The following is a 23,048-nucleotide window of genomic DNA, read 5'->3' on the forward strand; positions in this document are numbered from 1 at the left end:
GCTAGACGCAGGGCCCCAGGCGGGGGTCTCAGCAGAGGGGGGTCGAGGGTGTCCCAGTCTCCCCGCAGCTTCTCTCTCCGACACCGCCTCGGCGTTCCCACCGCTCCCGCAGGCACTTCCGGCGTGTCTGGGGGCGACTTCCGCCCGTCGCCCGTCGCGCGCGTTTGCGTCACTTCCGTCCCGGCCGCGGCGCCTTTCCTGTTCCGGTGCCGCCTGCTGGGCCCTGGCGCCGCCGGGCGCGGCTGGCTGGCTGGCTGGCTTGCGGCCGGTCGCGCGCCATGGCCGGTGGCGGCCGGCGGGGCCGCAGCCGCCGCCGCTGCTGCTGCTGCTGTGCCCCGGGCGCGCGCTGAGGCATGGCCTCCCCGCCGGGGGAGCGGGCGGCGGCGCTGGAGGCGGAGCTGGGAGCCTGCCGGCAGCAGCTAGAGCGGGCGCGGCGCCGCCTGCGCCAGGCCGAGCGGCGGTACCGCGAGGCGAGGGAGGAAAGTGAGGCGCTGAGGGCGCAGGTAAGACCCGGACCCGCGAACCGACCGACGCGGCCTCCCTCCCCCAGATCACCGCCCGGCCAACCGGCTCCGCGGGGCTCCTTTGCCGGGGCCGGAGCCATCCCCGTGGATCACGTGCAGTCATACGGAGCTGGGACAGGGGCGTTTCCCACCCACGGGCGGGTGTGTCAGTGCTGCCAGCGATCTCGTGCATATCTCGTTACTCTCCAAGGACTGCCTTTAATGTCATTATGAGCTTCGCAGCAGTCAAAACAAAATGATCAGATAGGGAAGTTTTGTAAATGCTGCAGTTTTTTATGCAGAACAGTGGTTATTGCTTTAAACTCAGCTTTCTTGTGTGGGCACCTTAAAAATAACCGTGGTCAAGTTTTTTTCCTCCCAGGTGCTTGCCTTTATTGTTATACCTTTCATGAATGGGAATGAGATTCATTTAAGTAGAAAACACTCCTACAAAATAAAGATCAATTGAAATAGCTGTGGTGCAGTTATGTTTTGTTCACGTTATAGAATGCAAAACAGGCTGATATTCTTTTCTGACATAGACTAATAAAATGTAACATTGCATTGTGTAACATGCTTGGTTTTTTTCAGGTTGAAGAGCTCACTAAGGAGATCCATAATAGGAAGGAGAAGGATACGGCTAGTGTAGAAGTACAGACAGAGGACTATGCTGCATGGTCACAAGCAGGTAGAGGGGGTAGTAATTGCTTAAAGAGGCATCTAAAACAGTATCTTATTTTGAATTTTATTTTAATGTAAAATACATTTCAAGTCTATATCCTTAGCTGTATTAAACACGGTAACCTGACATTGTCTTTCAGACTGTTTCCTGTTCATTAAAACCGTTCTTTTTAGAATGGGATAAAGCAGCATGGGCTGTAGTAGAATTCATGCCATAGTAATCTGTAACATAGTAATCTCACGCATTACACACGTGCATGTTTTACCGATTTTCAGAGTAGGTGAAAACAAGGCATAGTGTGTTCAGCAAAAGTAGAGTAGATTCAAGGCAGAGGCACTATCCATTATTTGACTTTCATTAGAATACTTATGTGCATAAACTTAGTTTAAGATTTAGGATAATTAAACTGCATTGTGTAAAATATTGCTTTGCTAATTTAGACAACTTCGACTTCTTTATTTCCCCTTGCAGATTATTACTACTATGAAAATTATTACAATCACACTGATGCTCAGAATTGTGCATCGGAACTGCCTGTGCAGCACAATCATGGGGCTGAAGGCACTGAGCATGATGCCACAGAGGAATCGCAGACATGTGCTAATATTCCTTTAAGGACCGATAACAGTACAGTTGCTGAAGGTGGAGAAGAGGAAGATTTCATCCAGAATTCGAAGGTTATAGAACTGTTTTGGGCTTTACCAGTTTTGGAGTTAGTGCTCTATTAATATTTCACTTCATTTAAAAGATGTGCTTTTGGTCTTGATGTCATCTTATGAAATGGGTTTTTGTGATGGTGTGGTGCTAATGATAGCAGACAAACATCTTTGTGCTTTGAAACTAGTTCTTTGTAGTGTGTTCAAAATGTAGCATACTCTTAGATTTGGGGGTTTTTTTTAAAAAAAAAAAAAAGCAAATCCTAAAATGTGTGTCCTGCATAGCCTGGAGGCATAGCATTTTTTTTTAGCAGATCTTCAATATGGCCTTGCTGACTGTCATGAAGTGTACTTTTTTTTTCCCCTCCATTGATATAATGAATCAGCATAGAAGAAGTTTGTTGGGAGCTTCTGTTTGGTTTTTTTCTCCTGCTATCCAGCCTTCTCTTAGATCACTCACTTCATCTCACTTTTTTAACTGAATTTGTGCCTTAGCATCTAGCAACTGAAATGGAATGTAGAGCAGAAATCTATTTTAGGAACGTACCAAAAGGTATTCATGTGTACATTTTTAACGTGAGCCACTTTTGAATAAAGTTTAGGGAAAATGAAAGGCACAGGATGAATTCTTGGTCCCATTGAAATCAGTAGGAGTTTATCAGTAAGCTGCAGCTAGATTTTTGTTTTGTAGTTCTGGAATCAATCCAAGTCCATAGAAGACTTATTTGTTTTATATAAACAGGGCATTTTAAAACACTGCGGAAGAAAGGAGGTTGTTTTTAGAAGAAAGTCTAATTTCTTACTTTCTGATATCAGGAAGCAGAAGATACTTTGGTACCAGAGGGTTCTTTGGCGGACAGCTTGAGAGCTGCTGCAGAAGCTGCTGTTTCACAAACCGGATTTATTTATGATGAAAATACGGGATTGTATTATGACCATAGCACTGGATTCTATTACAATGCGGTAAGGATTTAAAACTCTTGGCATTTTTCCTCTGTTGAAGTTTAGTAGTAAAAATTGATGTGAGCGAAGAACTAGGATCCAAGCTGACGTTACGATTTAAAAAAAAAAAAGTTAGTGAAGATGAATAGTAATAGAAGTTTGTTAACTAGTTGTTGAATTATTTCAGCCAGATTACAGGTAGCTGTAGACTAAGATATAAATTTAGATTTTCATTCAGGTTTTGTTGATTTCTCCTAGATTTTCAACTTGCGTGGCATTGTAGGAATTTTATACTATAAAGCTGCTCTGTAACTTTCAAAATTAAAAGCTTGAGTTAAAACATTGCTTGTGTAGAAAAAGATTGCTGAACTAAGTCAGCGACTTCTCAACAGTGAAAAGCGTGTTGAATTAAAAAACACAAAATACTTGTACTTTTACTTGAGCGTGGTTTCTGAATAGTTTGATAATATGGGAAAGAGAATATTTCTTATAAAAAATGTAAGGCAGTGCACCAAAATTTCATAACGTTTAATTTCTGCCATATTTTTTTCCTAAGAGAGCTTTTGGGGAGGTTTTATAAACTGTTACAAATCCTAGTAGATCTACTGTGATTAAAGCAGGTTTTGTTTGCAGCATTGCGTTCAAATCAGTTTTAAAAAGTGCATGTTGTAGGCAAAACTACTTCTTTTGTTCTCAGGGAAGCTTGTGGATTCTAAAGTCTTAAATGATGCCATTATTTTTGACATGGTTTGTAGATTTAGTTGGATATACAAAGGTCTTCTGCGGAATCAAACTCTATAACTCGATTAAGGGTTATAAGGTAGGTATGTGTTTATTCGCTGGCGGGTGCGAAGGGGGTAATCCTCCTAACTCGCACACTGTATGGTCTAACAAGCAGATAGTTATAGTGCAAAGACACGCCTATTCATAAATGCCTATTATGTATTCATGAGCTTTCCCTGCTTCCTATTATAATTAGATTTGAGAAGCTTCTCCCATACTGGCGCAGGTGCAGTGTGTCCTGGTGGTCGTGGTCAAGGGTCTCAGAGGGTCTCAGCGTCCCTGAACTCAATCTGTGCACAGGCACAGTGTCATCCTGGTCGAGCTCCAGAATCGCAGAGCAGGATGCAGTTGGCTTTCTGCTGTTGCTCACATTCCAGCTGTCCTTTACCAGTGAATGTCTGCGAATGAACTCCTTTCTTATCAACAGCCAGGGTCTGCAAGGCCTTTGCTCGCAAACAGTGTGAATTCCAGTGAGCTAAGCCCTTCTCTAAGTACTTTCTAACTTCTCCCCTATATCATATGCCTGTTTATCAGTGTAGGGTTGTAGATAGAGTTTGTAGTACAATTACATGAAAGAATATATTTCCTTGTTCAGTAAATGTTCTGAATTACAGGAAATGTTCTTGTATTTGGTTTACTAGCAACATTTTGGTAGTATTTGGTTTACTAGTAATGTTTTAACAGTCTGCCCAGGGAAGTGGTTGAGTCACCTTCCCTGGAGGTATTTAAGAGATGGGTGGATGAAGTGCTCAGGGAGGTGGTTTAGTGATTGATAGGAATGGTTGGACTTGATGGTCCGGTGGGTCATTTCCAACCTAGTGATTCTTTGATTCTGTAAAATTCATTTTCACTAAGTCCAATCTGACCTACCCATGATGGTGATCTCCCTGTCTTTATCTTCATCTATGGGCTTTTCTTACTTTGTCCTGCTGGTCCTGTCAAGGAGGGGGATTGAGAGAGTGGCTGGATGGGCACCTGGTTTGCAGCCAGGGTTAAGCCACCACAGTTCTTTAGTATATTTGAGTACTTTTTTAAAATCCACTATGTGTTTCTTTATTAATTGGCTGTTTCTTTGAGCAGTGTATTTATTGAAGTAACAATAACATTGCTCTTTGCTTTTTACGTAGGAAAATCAACTGTACTATGATCCAGCAACTGGAATTTATTATTACTGTGATGTGGAAAGTGGCCGATACCAGTTTCATTCACGAGTGGATCTGCAGTCTTACCAGGCCTCTGGTACTCAGCACTCCAAGGATAAAAAAGCAAAAAAGAAGAGAAAAGAAACAGAGCGGATTACTACAAATGAGTATAAGGTAACTTTGGAATAGACAGAAAGAAAATGCGAAACCTTGGTTTTTTTTCATGATGCAACGTATGGGTTGTGGGGTTTTTATGTAGAGAACATATACTCAATTTTCTGAGGGATTCAAACATCTTTATACTACATGCAGTGGGTTGCTAACGCATAGTTTGTGTTCAAATAATTTTTCTAGTGAGTGATCAAGGATGAAATTTTCACTTGAATTCCCTCCCTTTTTCAACATTGTTTTTATCACAGTACAACTTTGTAGATGTCTAAAACAGTTTCAGTTGAGCACCCTGATTAGGAAGCACACTAGAATGAATTCAGTGTGGACTGGCTTTGTGTCAGAAATTCTGTGTTACCACGATGCCTTCATTTTCAGATTTTGGCTTGTTTTTTTTTGTTGTTGGCTGTTTGTTTGGTGGGTTCTTTTAATTCACATGATGAATCAAAAAATTACTGAAGGTTTTGAAAATGCTCATGCACACACCAGCCCTTCTCTGTGACTCGGTATTCCGAAGCTCATTTTGTTGACATTTTACTGTATCTATCACAATTCAGGATTGATGAAATGTGTGTGAGGTTCTAATTCTTCACATATTATGCTATTCTATTGATATCTTATTCAGTCAATACTTTTTTGCTATCTGTTATGTGTAGATAAGCTGTACCTTATACCTTGTAGTTAACATATTGTAAGATAAAACCCATAACTTTCTCTTGGTTTTGCTTGCTAAGAAAGCATACCATATAGTGCATAGTGGCTGCCTTGAAGAACATTACTCACTCCTAAACACAAGAAGTTTTGTTGTAACACAGCTATTAAACCTCAAGAATCATTTTCTTAATGAACACTGTTATTGATGTTGGAGCAAATTTGTGTAGTCCTGTTCTGCAAATGTATTACTGAAAATATAAATTAATTTATTGATTTCTTTAGTTTGCAGTGCTCCTTAGTTTGCATATTTTAAAGCTATTGCTTTATACCAGTGCATAATCTCATTATGTAGACCTAAGTCAAGCTGATTGGTTGAAGTCTGAAATAATTTAGTTCAGAAATTTTGTGTCAGGAGTGAGAAAAGAAAGATTGAAAATGGCAACTTTAAAGAACCAGTGAAGATAGTTTAAATGAATAATAGTAGTCAATTGATGACAGATTTTTATAGATTTGGGGAATTTCTACTCTTGGAGAAAACTTCATTTGAACCATTCCACTTTGAAAGCTTGAAGTGGATTCGTAGCAACATGAAGTATAACAATCTTTTAGACATAAGAAAGTGGGGATAATCCAGTTGAAACTAGCAGTTTTACAATCATCCAAGTTCTGGACGTGCTTTGTGCAATTAATGTTCAGCCACTCTCAAAAGACATTGTCAATACATAACTTCATTCATAATGTGGCAGGATGTGCTTGATCCTGTAATGCATTTAATAAATCTCTTAACTTTAGTTCTGTGATGAACTGTTACATATAGACCTAAATCAACAAGTGTATTTACGGAAGTCCAGTGGCAAATATATCTCTGACCTAACAAATAATCTTGACCACTTTTGGGGATCTCATCACAACCCACTTCTGTCATCTGACTATACTACAAATAGCTACTTATCTTTGGCTGGTTTTATATTGATATTTTCTTATATAAATAGTTTTGTTTACAAATATCTTGTCTGAAGCTTGTACAGTCACAAGGTAGGAGGTAAACATCCACTTTTTATGATGTGTTTACTTGATAGTGAACTGAGTACTTTTCTTTTTTTGTGAATTAATATGTTTAACCAACAAGATAGCAAGAAAAAACATTTAAAACTGGTTCAGTAGCACACAGATATTTGCATCTGTAAACAGTAAGTGAAGGTATCATAGTAAAAATGAAGACATTTTATATTTTTTAAAAAACAAGAAGAACACAAAGTGAAACTTAAAAACAATTGCCCCCCATTTAAAAGGTCAAAAAGAAAAGAATGCTTCTTTGGCAGTGCATTTGTAATGCCCTATTAGATTTAGAAGAAAGCAAAGCACCTTTCTGTAATACTTTACGTAGGTGAGTTTAAGTGCTTTATTCTTGTTGTATGGTTCTTAATTGTATAAAAAACTTGTTCAATAGTTGTTAAAAAGAAACATGTTGCATTAGAGTACCAGATTAAGATTTATTAGAATAAAAGTTTATAGATTTTTCTGTTATAAAACTGAAAAAAAAGTTCATAAGCTGCACAATCCAATTCATAGATGCCTTGTGTTTTTTGGCACTAATATTATTGTCCAGTTTGATCTGGTACTGGTAAAAGCACTAATTAGTTTATGCTAGTAACTGTTTTATTTACATCCTGAAACAAAACAAAAAATATCTGATTTTAAGTAGGACTTTGTAGTTGAAGTGTTGTCTGTTAAAATGCTTTCCTACACACTTATGCCCAGCCTTCTTCCTTTTTCTTGTGTTCCCTCTTCTACTCTTCACAAAAAAAAAAAATAAAACCAAAGTTAAAATAAAACCCATCCCTGAATACTGATTAAATTATTGAAGTTGCAACAATTGTTTTGAAGATTAGTACTTCATTATTGGATTTCCCAGTTAGTTGTCAAGTTAGTTGTGCACCTAGCCTGAAAAATGCCTCCAGAGCATTTCTTTACTGAAATAGGATTTACTTGACTTCCATTTTTCTACAGCCAGTACAAGTGGGAGAATGGTTTGGTTTACGGTGGTCTCTGGACCACTAATAGCAGTAAATAAAGGAATACCATGATTTCTCTCAGCTCACAGGCTGAGAGAGTTGGACTTGTTCAGCCTGGAGAAAAGAGGGCTCAGAGGAGATCTTATAGTGGCCTTCCAGTACCTGAAAGGGGCTACAAGAAAGCTGGAGAGGGACTATACATAAAGGCTTGTGGCGATAGGACAAGGGGCAATTGTTATAAACTGGAGAGGAGCAGATTTAGACTAGATATAAGGAGGAATTTCTTCTCTGTGAGGGTGGTGAGGCCCTGGCACAGGTTGCCCAGGGAAGTTGTGGCTGCCCCATCCCTGGAGTTGTTCAAGGGATGTCCCTGCCCACTAGATCAGGCTGTCCCAACCCTAAGAGGCTGGAACTAGATGATCTTTAAGGTCCCTTCCAACCCTAACTATTCTATGATCTCATTCTGGGAATATGTCATAACACACCCTGAACATTCCTGAGTGAAGATGAGGTGATTTATAAGAATATGCATGTGAAGTAGGGGAAGACAGTGAGTAGAATTCATAGAATCTCAAGTATACAAAACACCCATTAAACTTTTTTCTTTTTTTCAGTTAAAGGATTAAATGTAAAAGAAGTACTGGTATTAAGTATTTCTTAAAATTTGTCAAATGCAAGAAATAAGGGAATTTAGCAGCTGCATGTATAGTTTATCACAGTAAATATTTCTATGTAGATGGTACTGGTAGCTATGTAGTTTTTACTAAAATTGCATGTGATGATTTTTTTAGTTATTCTATTTAAACTATAGTTAATCTCTTTTTAATCTGAAAAGGCTAATCTATTAGTTTTCTGTTTCTGGTCACAGGAGGGTTTGTTCAGTTGTGATTTAGTTTGTTGCTACTGTGAAGAATTTTATATGCTTAGCTATCTTACATATATTTGTAAGTAGTAAGCTGGGATATTTAACACTACAGAAATGCCAAGTGTATTCTCCACAAATATTGCAGCATTTTTGAAAAAGCAGTATAAATCTAAGAATCTAAAGAATAAAATTAACCTTTAAAATAATATTTTAATTTTTAACAAGCTGAATTACCAAACAAGAAAATGATAGTGAGCATCTGCTAAAATGAATGTAGTTCTAATTGGGAAAAAAAAAACCCGAACAGCAAACAGTGGAGGGGAACTCATGTGTTCGTGTCCCCTGAAAAATGTTCCTGATTACTACAAGAACTTTCTCTAAGAGATTATTTTCAGCTACCAAACTTCTATATTACAAATAGTTTTCTTTTGACAAGTAAAACTAAGCATTATGCACACTTTTGCTTTTAATGGGTGATCAGGAATTTTTATTTGCCATCTCACATAAAGAGTGTGGGTGCAAGACTGTGGAACTTTCAGTCATCTTGTTCAGTTCTGGTATCTTTTTGTAGGGGAGCTGGCAAAGAGAAGGGGACAACAAATACTGTAATTGTCTCCTGTACAAGAAAATAAGTAAATTTGGAAATGGGTAAAAAAGTAAAAAAAAAACAAACCAAAATGCAACAACAAAGAACCCACCCACCCCCCACCCCAAAAAAATAGATGCAGTCAATGATAAAGTGATTCCTGGCCCAATATCTAGATCCAGGGCTTCATACAGGTTGGGGAATACACTGTGTACAATAGTGATCACGTATCTCTAGTTGCTGGATTCAGGCCATTAGAAGTGTGTAGCAAAATGATGCAAGTTCTGAATGATGCCATTTTTTGCCAGAAAATACTTTAACAGTTTCTGTTCTTAAATAAAACTGCTGTCTAAAATTTTTCATTTCAGTGTAGTACTCAAAATTCACTTCAGTCATATTCTTTTCCATTGTAGATGCATCCTAGCTACTTCTGTAGGACAGACAAGGCTTTTGTAGTAGTTTTTCCCATAGAACTCTCAAAGCAGTGATTTTTATTTTTTTCAGTCACATGTAGTTTACTTTTTTGCTGATGTTCATCCCATCTTTAGGTGCGTCAGTTGGCAGAACACATGGCTAATCTGAAGATTTCTTCTTCTGGATTGGCAGCTTCTGGTAAAGGTAGAGTTGAGACACCAGACACATTAGTCTGTGGATGTTTACCTTTAACCTTGGTATTTTTATTAAAAGAAAAATAATACCTAGTAGTTTATGCTTAGCTATTTTCCTAAAAGAATTAGTCATTTTTTTAAAACTCTTTGAAAATCAGCTCCTCTACAAAGTAACTTTGAAATCTATTTGAAACACTGTATAAGTGAAACATCCGAAGAAAACTTTGATGGCATTCTTGATTATTTGGGAAAGGACATATTTAGGATCACTGCATTAAGATAGGTTACACTGACTAAACAGAATATATGGGTTTAGGTAGTGTAAATTTGTTTACTCTATTTCAGGATTGTCCATTAGCACATAAAATGGTTTATTTATGATATAGGTAGAGCTTTACTTTCTTTCTGGCTTTTAATTACATTTTATTGTGCTTGGAAATTCCAGTATTGTGTAGAGTATAAGACAGTAACTGAAGCTCTTGTGAAGCAGTGCTAGCAAGTGAAAGCTTAGTCATCTGAGTGAAAAAGCTATTTTAAACTGTTTGAAAGTTTCTTCAGTAAAATACTGAATCTCACATTAGTATTTCAAATTGAGAGAGTCAGTGCTAAAGATTCAGCGTGATTCAGAATGTTGAGTACCTGTGATTACGTTAACTCACCTGAACTTCTAGCAAACAAAGAAGCAGCAGACTATTTCTGAGTTGTATTGCACATATTTGTGACTGTTTTATAAAACAGATTTAAAAAACAATACCGTCTAAACAGTGCATTTCTTAGAATTAAGCTAATTATGCCCACAATTTTAAAGTTTTAATTTGTAGGCATTCTGAAGAGTTGCATGAACATGCATGTTGATTAGGCATTGTGTGGAAAAATGTGAAGTTTTGAAAGACAAAATGTCTTGCTCTGTCATAGTAATGTGATGCTTTAAATGCGTAAAATATTTTCAATTTTTCACCAAAAACACTTAAGCTACTACAATCATTCAAGTATATATTGTAAGTAGAAACTTTTGGCTGTCTTTGTCAGGGATGCAGAAATGTGAACTGACTCAACCCTGTAGTTAATAAATCGTTTATTGTGGATCAGGTTCACCCCATCTCTCAACTTTACTCATGCTTAGTGACACAGAAGCCAGACATCATGGGGTGGTATCCAGTAGATACAAAGTTTTTCAAAGCTGAGTAACGCAGAGGCAATCCATATCCAACCTACTTTGGGGTAGGTCCGCTGACTATTAAGATACATCAGGCTAAGCAACTCACAAAGGACTGTATGGTGTAACAAACATGGTTGTAACAAGCATGTACTTGCATAGTTTGTGTGTTTTATCACAAGTTTGGTAGGAAGAGTTGAGTATCCTGCCATTGAGAAATGAAGTGCATTGCTATATTTGTTAGGTCACTCAGGATGACATTTATGGAGTAATCTGTTTACTGCTGGTTTCTGGTTTTTAATCAATGGCTGCATAGAGGTAAAGTATTAAGTGCTCTTTGCATAGTTACACTTTCACACATGCTACATAAGTTTCGTGTTAGTACTAGTAGTCATATATAATGGAGAAGGATTTCTTCAGCATGAGTAAAGACTCCCTCAAAATCTTTTAAGAATACATTCAGCACCCCCACGGTTAATGTTTAGACGTGATCAAGACGTGCATTTTAATACAAATTTATGAAATACTAAAGGGCTCAAAGTACATACTCTTTAGGAATGCAATTTAAATCCTCAATTTTGTACAAGGATTTCTAAATGTGAAGGTTACATTTTTATGAGTACTTAAGAAAACTATTCAGTTTATTTGCTTTCTCAATGATTGTAGTAATAGTGCAAAAAATACAGAAACTGCTATAAACAAGCTTGATGGTCATATTGGTAGGATGTGTGTATGTACCAAATCCTTAGTCTCTCTGAAGAGTGTTTTTTAAAATCCCTGTTTTCAACACAGAAAGGAGTCTATTCGTTAGTAGATAGGCTTTGAAACAACTCTTTTTTTATTTTTTATTTTAGACTATCCAAACTGATGTCAGAACTAAGTGTCACTGGGTTCGCTGTGGAGAGAGTTCAGTGGTTGGAGTGTTATATTGGGGCATCAGGGCATGACAGTCATTTATTGCTTTGCCTCAGTTGTGATTTGAGCAAGCTATTTAGTTTCTCTGTTTTCTTATTAGATGAGTGAAACTTTGGTAGCTCAGTATTACGGGAGGAAATAAATCTAGGATTGCAGAGCGCCTTGGTATGCCTGATATTGATCTAGCATCCATACCAAACGTGAATCTAGGTGAAGATAAATCACTGGAAAATATCACTCATAAAAGCAATATTTGGATTTCTAATACAGTTGATGTTTGACATGTATGAAATGTGTAGTCTTACTTCTGGCAGGATTACAACATCACTTATTTAATACAGACAATGTTGGGCAGTGATCTTGTGATCTTGTTCCTTCCTAGTTTCTATTGCTGCAGGATTCAGGGAGGAGGGCTAGTGCACTGTAGAGAAACCGTAAAGGCACTGACAGTCCTTCAGTTAAAGCATGAGATTTTTTTAAAATTTGCTGATTAGTCCTGAGAATGTGATGTCTTATTGAAAATGTTTCAAAAGTAGACTCGGAAGTCCTGTCTAACTGCTTGATTGCTGTACAGCTATGCCACTAATGAGTTCTCAGAAAAGTGAAAGTGCTTTAATATCTATAACATTAACATTCAGCTTAATTCATGTATCTTGAAATGTAAAATGCTCTACACAGAAACTTACTGAAAAAAGTCAAGGATGTTTTTTATTTGGTACAATTCAGGGCAATTGAATGCATTCATTCTGAATCTAAGATGGCAAATAAAAAAAATTCTCAGATTATAAATTATCTATCTTTTAAAGCCATGTGTGGTTTCTGGGTTTTTTTTGTTTGGTTTTCCTTGATTTTTTTTTTTTGTTTTTTTAACATGGACTACTAGATTGAGAATTAAATTTTCAAGGCAATTTTCTGGCAAAATTAATCTGAACCTTTAGATTTTCATTTTATAAAACATTGATGGTCTTTCTGCTGATGAAATCAAGTGGCAATGGAAGAACCTGCAGCGATCTAATCTGACTGGAGCTCAGTGGAGAAATTTGTTGCAGTAGAAAATGGATTCTCAGTGGAACTGTTCCATATAGCATAAATTAGACTTAAGTTCTCTACATTATATTAATGAAGGGCTTTGTATAAGTTGCAGTTTGGAAAAGAGGAAGAGCATGTCATTAGGTAAGCATTGGTGGGCTTTCCAGAAATTCTGGTTCATTGTGGAAAACGTGAAGACAAAACGAGGAGGAAGATATGATGAAGATTAGTTAAAGAACTTTTAAACAAGTTACAAGAATTGCTTAAGAAAAGGACAGAAGTGTCTCATAAAAGCAAAACTGGAAAATATTCAAGATACTATAGAAGTTTGAAAGTGAGGACAAGAATCTTAAGGTGTTTTTGAGAAAAGAGAAAGGAGTATATGAAGTTTAGAAGAGGAGTGCAGTCACACTTTCCTAAATAGAAGATGGTTTTGGTCGTGTCTCATAGAATGTGAAAATATTTCTGCTGAAATGTTCTACTGATTGCATGCTTTAAGCTTCCTAGAAATTTAACCATTTCTTAATAGTTGTAGAGGTAATTCTTCCTAGTGAAGAATCTACTTCCAGGCTGAAAGCAGACTTTAGACTAACTCGGTCTGTAAAGAATGTAACATTCTATAACTCCCCTCCAGGATTTGGACACGGAAGAGCAGAAATCATCTAACAGTCTGAATTGCTTTTCCACTACTGAGCAAGTAAGTTCTACTGAAGAAGAAGAGCCTCCAAATGTAAGAAAGAAGGCTAAAATGGACAAAATAACACAAAACAATTTAACAGCCAAAGACTCATTTTCTACAGACAGTATAAATTCACATTCACGCAAAAGTACACCAGATACTGCAGCATTTACAGATGACAGTAGAACAGCAGACACAGAGAGTGAGCCAGAAGAAGGTGAAATCACAGACTCTGAGTGCGAAATCTACAGTAGTGAGGATGAACTAACAAGTGAGGAAACTGCTGATTCAGAAGATTGGGAAGATGAAGGTGAATCATTGTGGCTTTTATGTATGATATTACTGTATTTTTCCAGAAGCCCATTAATAAACTACCAGAAAACAGTTTGGGTAATTAAATTAAAAAAAAAAGCAGATGTCTTGAGAGACTTTGAATTATAAAGCGCTATATGTTACCAGTATTTGTTTCCTTCTTTTTACTTGCACAGTAGCCAGAAGTTAGTGGTGTTTTTGTAGAAGTTCCTTAGGGGTATAACTTCCTGTGATTGTGTAGAAAACTCAGTGTTAGAGTAAGGTTTGTTTAGTTAGGACAGTGACAGCAGAAAACGTCTTTTGCTAGAATTCTAGATGTTAATATTAACTCTCTTCAATTAATGTGTTGTATTACTGATACTGTTCATAAACAATTGTGTAGTTCAATGTAAGATGAATCCACTGTGGTGAAAAGGATTAATGTGGAATACTCAGTACTATATGAAATCCTATTTTGTGTGTATTACAGTGGCAATATGTAAGAAATGGGTATAGACAGGAAACCTCTATGCTGTTTTGCACTAAAGAAAGTGTTCCCCTAGATCCTTAAGACCTTCTCAATAATTTTATGGTCTCTTGCAAAAAATGCAACCGACTGGAACTATGTATGTATGTGCAAAGGATATTCCAAATTACAGAATTAAATACAACAGGTGGAATTCTGTACTGCAGCCTGTGCCCTGCTCACAGTTAAACAGTCAATTTGTTTCTTCTGTTTTCATTACTGATTGAACTACTCAGATTCTGAGTCATTAGCGTCATTCAAAATGTGCTTTCTACGATCAGGATTTTAAAATAAGCTTAATTCTCTTACTAGTTTCTAATAATTCTGTAGTAATGCTGGAGCACTAAAAATTGGAGACAGTTTCTCTCCTAGTACCCGTTGAGCTAGCATCTTCCCATCTTACCATGTCTATTCCTATCTGAGATCATCGGAGACTTCCTGCAAATGTACATCCGAGAACAGAATTCATAGTTATTAGACTAATGACTTAACAGACACTGAGATAAAAAAATGCATGCATCTGTAGGCCCAGCTATTATTTTTTCTTATCTATATTGTTGCATAGTGCTAATAGTGAAAACCAGTAAAAATGCATTTGACATAGAAATTATGAGATATAAATTTCTGTGTGCGTTAGGTTTGTGATGTGGTGAAAAAAATGGTGCTGCCTTTTCTCAGAGTAAAACTGTAGTCTAATCTATTAGGACTAGTGGTCCATAAATTTACAATATGCTGGTAAATTCTGTGAATGTGTTTATAGTTGTATTGCTGTAACTAAATTGTTCGGTGCATATAAATAACCAGAATTAGAGAAATATTTGTAATACTTCAATGTGTAGTCAGAAAGCCTTTGAAACAGTAGTCTTATCAAAGTTTTCTCTCAGAGGTGCTTATACATGTGTTTTTTCTGAAAGTTGCATAGAATTCAGACAGGTAATGGCTGAATGTATATAAGTTGTTTGAAAGCTACAGACTGTAGGGGTAAAACTGTAATTTGCTGATAGTAACATGTTTCTTTTTTGTATGGTTATAGATGAAGAAAAGATCTGGCCTCCTTGTATCAGAGTTATTGTAGTAAGATCACCAGTTCTACAGACTGGATCACTTTATATAATCACAGCTGTGAAGCCTGCTACAATTGGAAGGTAAAAGTGAATTGAATTTGTTATATACATTTGTAACTATATCTCACTTTGAAAGCTGTGTAAGCCAGTCAGGATTGCTTGTCCCTACTTCTCATGCTTGTCCGTCTATTGTAGGATTTTTTGACAACAAAAAAAAAAAATCTATACAGATTACTCTTTCATTGCTTGTATTACCTGCCTAATTACCTACCAAGAATTCAAATTCAGCATTGAAGACTGATGGTAAGATGCACAGGAGAGCATGAAGGATGCAGACTATTATTTGCAAGCCTTGTATGAGTGTAGAAGTTCAGACAGAAATTTCAGATTTATAGATTAAAACTACATCTTTATCATATTCATTCCCTACTGTGTTTAGCATATAGAATGGAAAAAAAGATGTAAAGGAAGTTGTCTACGTTGTGTATATTCCACCACAGTGTTTTACAACTGTAAACCTCCCTCATAGCTCAAAGGTATTAAGGATCAACTGAAATATGCCTTCTGGAAGCCACTTATTAGACCTATTTTTACTTTTTTGTGATTTATCTATTAACTTGACTTTCCAGAGAAAAAGATGTTGGACACACACTCCAGATTCCTGAAGTTGGAGTCAGTAAGGTAACTCTTATTTCTGTCTTCTGATAGGTAGAACAGTGTATGAATGAAGTTTTAGTTTTTATGGATTTAAATTTGGCAAAACTTTTTTTTTTTTTAAGAAATTCTAGAATGAGGGTGTGGGTTTAGCCATATTTCAAATAAGAAAAAGGAAAACATACAGTATTTTTACTGAATAGGAATTTAACATGAACAGCAGTACGATTTCAAAGTTTAAAAAGGCAACTTTTTTTTGTTAACTGGAGTTTTACTAATCCATATTGTAATGCACAGTGAAAAAAAAAATTACACTTTGAATCTTGAATTTCTTAGTTATTGAACCTGAGGAAAACATCACTCTTAAGTGTTAATGGTGTATAAAATAATGGTATTAGCTGGTTAGAACTTTTGTCATAAAGTAATCCAATCCTTGCAGTTCAGCTCAGAGCAACACGTTTTGTTTCATTTCTCTTCAAGGCTACTGTATAAATACATATGAGTTTGAAAAATTTAACAGGATTTCTTTCAGTGACAGATTGTAATGTTACATTTTCGTTCTGGTTAAGAAAGATTAAACAAATTATGTGCTTTGTTTTGTTAACCACTTTAACACAGACCATAAATACAGCGCTTTTTATAAAAGAAAATGTAGGTTGACAAAGACATGTCATCCAATCAAATCAAAAAAAAATCTACAGAAACATCTGCAAATGCAGGTGCCTGAAATACACTTTACTATGTCTGTTCCAGATGATAGTTCTGATTAATCAGCCAGTATTTCATACTGAACAATTTTCAGGGCAAATCTTTCTCTGCTATTAATGACATTTTCAGGCATATATTTCAAATTGGGTGCCTAAAGAAGCCAAAAGACTTTTATTTTTCTATAGTGTTACCATTTTAGTACTTCATGGGTAACTGACTGCTTATACAAAAAGTTGCTTCACTTTGCAGATAAGGAATCAAAGCAAGAAGAAAAAATATGTATCTGTAGAAACAAAAAGTTAACTACCAGTTTGTTTTCCTCACTAGTCACGGTTGATAGCTGTGGACCACTTTTGCATTTGCTTTTCTTGAGCATAAAGTGAGATTTTAAAAAACAGCACTACACCCTGCAGATTTCGAATCTTCAGAAGTCTAGGTTCATCCTATTCAATAAAACAGAGGCAGAAATTAAGTTAGGTGTTGATTGAGCTAGGCAGTCTACAAAGTATTATTTTGATTTTATTTTTATTTTATTTTGGAATGTATCCTCAAGGATAAGAAAAGATTTGGTTTTGAATGAATGCTTTCATCCCAAATTGACTCTTGGGCTTTTTATCTCCATGATACCAAAAGAGATCTTGGCTGTCAAATTTGAAATTTGTCAATTTAGGCTTCTGGTTTTTACTGGGAGTCTTAGTAGGCCACAGAAGTTGATATTACGGTTTGCTCAGGGGACATTTTTTGATGTAGTGTGTATTTTTTAGTCTGGCCAGCAGTTGTGTTTTCTGTTCTTTTTAGGCTTGGAAGCAATACCTATATAGAACTGCAACAACAAAACAAATTAGATTGTTACTCTCGATATCAGGAAAGTCACAAAAGGAAGAGCAATTGATGGCTAGTCATTGTGTCCTGGGCATTAAGATGCAGATGAAAGTGAATTATGTGAAACTTACAGAAACATGACACTTTAGGAGCTATTTCAAATATGCAAGACCAAGTAACCTGAGGCTGTGGAGGGGGATAAGATTTTTTTTTTAATTGAAAACTAAAAATTCAGTGCTGTAACACACCTTACAAGAAAAAAACCTTTTATTTATAAGAACAGCTAACAGTGCCATTCTGCTGAATCTTGCAGTCCTTTGAATAAAGCATACTTGCAGCATTGGAGGTATATACCTTTTCAGTGCTGAATCAGTTTAGGGTCAAAATAGTTATCAATAGTATACTTCAGCTCATGCTGTTGTGGCTCATTCATTTACATATTACGTGGATCAAATAACAAGCTGTGGAATATTCTATTAACTTAGACTGTGAGAACTTTATTCACTCCAGTGAATAAAGGATGTTTTCAAATGCACTTGGACTTGAGCCTGGTAGTTTAACTCAAGCTTGTCTTTTGTACACTAAATAATAATTATTTACAACTTCTACTGGGAGAAATAGTGGTAACAGAGTGTGATATTCCAAAATCTTACTTTGAAACAGCATATAAACTGTGAAGTATTTGCTTAGTAAGAACATTTCACTTAGGCTTCTTTTTATCAGTTCCATGCAGAAGTATATTTTGACCACGATTTGCAAAATTATGTTCTTGTGGATCAAGGCAGTCAGAATGGAACAGTTGTTAATGGAAATCAGATTCTCCAGGTGAGTACCTGTTGTTATAATGCTGTGTATATTGCAGAAAACTGTAGTTATTTTAAATGTGTTATGGCAAATGACCCAGTATCATTACGTGGCTTTTTTCATACACCAGTCTCTTCCTTGGTTCCCTTCTGGTTTAGAGCCACTTAAAATACTGCTTGTTCAGTTTCCGTTTGGAAAGATCCACTATGGCTACAGTTGCTGGAGTAAAATACCCACCATAGTTAAATTCTTGCCTGCATTTATGAGACCAAATTGAATTGCTAGATTATGAGCAGTACTCATGAAATAGTTCATGCCTTTTATTAGTAACGAATTAACATGGCTGCCAAAACTTTTATTTTACTGTAGCCTAAAATAAAATGTGATCCCTACATCTTGGAGCATGGAGATGAAGTGAAGATCGGTGAAACTGTGCTTTCTTTTCATATACATCCTGGCAGTGATACTTGTGATGGATGTGAACCAGGACAAGTCAGAGCACATCTTCAGCTGGACAGGAAAAAGGAATCTTGTGGTTAGTCATGTAATCATGAGATATGCTTTTTGTAAATATTATTACTTCTTTTTCTTACAATTTTCTTGTCAACTGGGAATAGTTCTAAAATACACGATGATATATTTTCTTCTTGGTATATGTGTAATAATGTTAAAATGAAATTTCTCACAGTTGTCTTCAGTTTCAAAACATTGCCACATTATTAAATAGAAATTCAATCCTGTGTTCTTTGTTTTAGTTTGCCCATCACTTAGCAAAGAAGAGAGAGAGTTAGTCAGAAGAAAAGCATTAAAACAAATACGGGTAAAATATGGTTTACAGGTGAGTTTACAGTAGTTAAGTGTTTGAAGTCTACATCTATGTTGCATTCCCTACTTTAAATTCATAGACTCCAGTGAATAAAAGATGTTTTCAAATGCACTTGGACTTGAGCCTGGTAGTTTAACTCAAGCTTGTCTTTTGTACACTAAATAATAATAATTTACAACTTCTGCTGGGAGAAATAGTGGTAACAGAGTGTGATGGTTCTGTTTAAGAAAAGATCTGTTCCAATGTGTATGAGATACCTCATACTTTTTAGGTTAAGATTTATTAAGACATTTCTAATTTTCTTTCTGCAAATTGTTTGCACTATATTGCAGTGCTATCTTTTATTTGGAAAGAAAAAATTATGAGCAACTAATTATTATGGGAGGAAGAGGGAAATTTTTTAATTTTATGTCTGCTTTGCTATAGAAGAATGCTAACATGAATGCACAAGAAAGAGTATATAATATTCAGTACTTCTGGTTTAGCGATTATTTTAACTATGGGGTAACACTTGTAATAAGTATCGGTGTAAGAAAACAGAATGGCATGATTTCTCTTCAGCTATTAAGGTAATGTCAATATGGAATCTTTACATATGCTTACTTCTGTCATGTTTTCTAAAGAAGTAGTTGCTGAGGAACAGGCTAAATGCTTAAACAAAAAGCCGTGGGCATGTCCATATGGTTTTCTGCTAATGTGCAAGAAAAAAATTCAAGAGAATCTCAATTTATTTACAACCTCTGTGAAATTCATGACTTTGGTAATATCATGATATTATGTGATGATGGCAATAACATGCTTTAAAAGGTATAGCTGTAAGGAAAAAACTGCTAAATGAGAACTGTAGCTATTTGTTAGAAGATTTAGCATTAAGGAAATAGGCTGAAGTAGCCTGACTTTTGGAGAGAAACAAAAAAAGTAATCAAAAATAAAAAATTTAAAGCCCACTTCCCTTGATGGAATTTAATCTGCTTATAAAGAATACAGAGTATGAAGACAACAAAGCAGTGAAGAATCCAAAGTACAAAGACAGAGCAGGAAAACGCAGGGAGACCATTGGAAGTGAAGGAACCTTCCAGAGAGATGACAGTCCAGCTTCTGTTCATGTGTAAGTTTGTTTTGGGGCAGGGAAGGGAATCTTCTTTGTCCTTCTCTAGTGAATACTAAAAAAAAATTATTATAAAGTAAGTAATAATCTAACGTATTGTTAGATTATTAATTCCCTGCATATAATGTGTTAGGAGAGCTAGAAAATAGTAAGCTAGTCTCACTTCCCAGTTCATATGCTCTTTTTTATTAACTCCTCACCTTCCATACAGAATTCATCTTGGCAGTAAGGGTGCTTAGATCGCTTTCTTACTAACTCAAAAAAACAAGGAACTTCTGAGCTGCACTACTGACACCTTCAATACTGTCTGTTTTTCACGTGTCTCAATTTCTGTTTTTGCTGTCCAGTCCCAGTAATAGCGCAGAGAATTTTTTTCACCTGAAGCTTCTTTCATTATCAGATATCCAGCCTGTCATAGGATATGCATTTACATACTTCTTAAATGACACTTAACTTTAATTTTCCTCTTTAATTAGTCCTTTGTTCCTGTAGTTGCTTTTTGGTATGTTTTTGTTAAGGAACATGAACTTGTAGGTGGTTGCAAGTAAGTAAAGGAAGTGTGAGACACTGGAATTTGTGCATTAGGATGATTTAGTGGTAAGGTAGTGATACTGTTTTTTTCCCTAGTGCAGTGAATTCCCACCCATGCTGTACCTCTAGGTAAACACCTGGTTCAGAAGGAGTTTTAGGAAGGTTAATGTTGACCAGAAGCTTGAAATAACTTTGGTAACCAAAGATATTCACAGAAGAACTTGCAAAAGGTAGCACTAGGGTCATCTGGATAGCTCTTGAATGAAGTAGCAACAGCATAATAGTTCTGGGTTTGTATATGCATGCATATTTCTGTCCTTACATATCTGAGTAGAGAGCATACTCTGTATTAACTTTTGCTTATCAGTTATCTTAAACTTTCTTCAAAGTGAAATCAGCAACAGCAACAAAGGACGCAAAATGTTGGAGAAAATGGGATGGAAGAAAGGGGAAGGCCTGGGCAAGGATGGTGGTGGTATGAAAGATCCGGTAGGTCACTCTGGTTTTTCCTTGGTGCAAAAAAGAACAGAAATGTATCTGCAGTTAAAAGTACTTAATTGTAAGTTGCTATTCACTTCAAACATTTCAAAATAAGTCCTAGTTAGGGAAGAATAATCTCAGTAGGGCTAACAGCAAATCATTTTTCATTTAATTAATGAAGTATTTTGAAATTTCTCAATTTTGTCCCTTCAGTAAAATATGCCAGTAATATCTCTGTGTTAGGAAACTAAGCACGGGGGGGGCAGACAGCTGCTAGCCATTGAATTAATAGTCTCCAATTTAAATACACAGTCTGGAGGAAGACAGAAATAATTTTTAAGTGATGTGAATTCTAGATGGGCTTATGGTGGGCTTCTTCACTTTCTCTGAGGCTGATGTACCACAAAGATCAAGCTAGGTGACAGGCCATCAGAGAGGAAAAGTTAGCGGGCTGGCTGAAGTCAGCCTAGCCACTAAGTTCTGGGCTCCTATGGCAGCCATGTTTACCCCATTTTTGTCACCACAGATGTGTTGTCTTTTGGCAGTAGTGGTGCTGACAGCCACACTATACCTCCTGTTTTTGAACTAACCAGCACAGGGATTATATGCTATCCACTTGAGCACTTCACAGCAATGTTAGTGGCAGTGACATCACTCAGCACTGTAGATTGTAGCAGTAGAGATGGTGATTTGATGCTTCTTTTTAACAGTTCTTTAAATGTCCATGTATAATCTAGGTATATTAGAGCCTTCAAGGGAAGCACAGGGAGAGGAGGGGTGGAATTATTATTATAAAATAGGATTTAAAGTATTTAGAATACCTACCTTGAAGTAACAATAATATTTCATGTATTCGACAGATCCACATTCAGTTACACAAGATGCATGCTGGTTTGGGTACCAGTAGCTCAACCTCAGTTGAAGATGTTCAGATCATCCAGAGCAAGAATAAAAAGAACTGGGATAAAGCAAGAGAAAGGTTTGCCGAAAACTTCCAAGAACCTAAATCACAAAGGGATGCACCTAAGATGAAGCCTTGGATTAGAGGGACTGTAGAGTAAAGTATCTGGTCCCACAGCAGGGTAACTCCGGTGTGTAAATAGTTGGAGAGAATTTATTTTTATTCTTTTTTCTTTTGCTAAAGCAGAAGTTTGGTGGTATGTAAAATACAGTTGTGGATAAAAAATTATGCAAGAGTGACTCTATGTTAATTGATTTTCTGTAGTCTTCATGCTTTTCTAAAACACATTTTTAATAAGTTAATAAGAAATGAGTGGAATTTAGGGGGATATTCAAATATAAGTACTTGAAAGTGATTCTCATGAGCAGGAAGTTTCTTCAGTTGTGTTTTTAACACAATTCTTCATGAAAGTCATGTAAAACATCTGTTAAATATAACAGCTTTAACATTTGAACAGTGGTCTAAAGGCAAGCTGCAACAAACCAAAAAAAAAAAATAGAAAAAAGAAAATCCTCTGGGCCCCTTCTAGTGGAGTATCATATTGCCTCACCACAAGAAGGATGTTGAGGCTCTGGGGAGTGTGCAGAGAAGAGCAACAAAGCTGGTGAAGGGGCTGGAGAACAGGCCTTATGAGGAACAGCTGAGAGAGCTGGGATTGTTTAGCCTGGAGAAGAGGAGGCTGAGGGGTGACCTCATTGCTCTCTACAACTACCTGAAAGGAGGTTGTAAAGAGGAGGGTGCTGGCCTCTTCTTCCAAGTGACAGGGGACAGGACGAGAGGGAATGGCCTCAAGCTCCGCCAGGGGAGGTTTAGACTGGACATTAGGAAAAAATTTTTCATAGAAAGGGTCATTGAGCCCTGGAACAGGCTGCCCAGGGAGGTGGTTGAGC

At 36.7% G+C, this 23,048-nt stretch overlaps 1 protein-coding gene across 2 annotated transcripts; it reads left to right on the forward strand.

Annotated features, from left to right (window-relative positions):
* Window positions 1-342: 342 nt before the first annotated feature.
* Window positions 343-22,386, forward strand: AGGF1 (angiogenic factor with G-patch and FHA domains 1). Of its 2 annotated transcripts, none has more exons than XM_069879880.1 (14): window positions 343-503; window positions 1,095-1,191; window positions 1,657-1,862; window positions 2,658-2,804; window positions 4,694-4,882; window positions 9,545-9,614; window positions 15,234-15,345; window positions 15,894-15,945; window positions 18,172-18,273; window positions 18,622-18,787; window positions 19,008-19,090; window positions 20,059-20,186; window positions 21,107-21,206; window positions 22,058-22,386. In XM_069879880.1, the coding sequence occupies exons 1-14, from the start codon at window positions 354-356 to the stop codon at window positions 22,256-22,258; spliced, it is 1,803 nt and encodes a 600-aa protein (XP_069735981.1). In that variant the 5' UTR covers window positions 343-353; the 3' UTR covers window positions 22,259-22,386. The 2 variants fall into 2 exon arrangements, with proteins under 2 accessions (XP_069735981.1, XP_069735980.1); XM_069879879.1 differs by lacking the exon at window positions 9,545-9,614 and adding an exon at window positions 13,339-13,693.
* The last annotated feature ends 662 nt before the right edge of the window (window positions 22,387-23,048 follow it).

Source organism: Phaenicophaeus curvirostris, chromosome Z (genome assembly GCF_032191515.1).
Source record: "Phaenicophaeus curvirostris isolate KB17595 chromosome Z, BPBGC_Pcur_1.0, whole genome shotgun sequence".
NCBI lineage: Eukaryota > Metazoa > Chordata > Aves > Cuculiformes > Cuculidae > Phaenicophaeus > Phaenicophaeus curvirostris.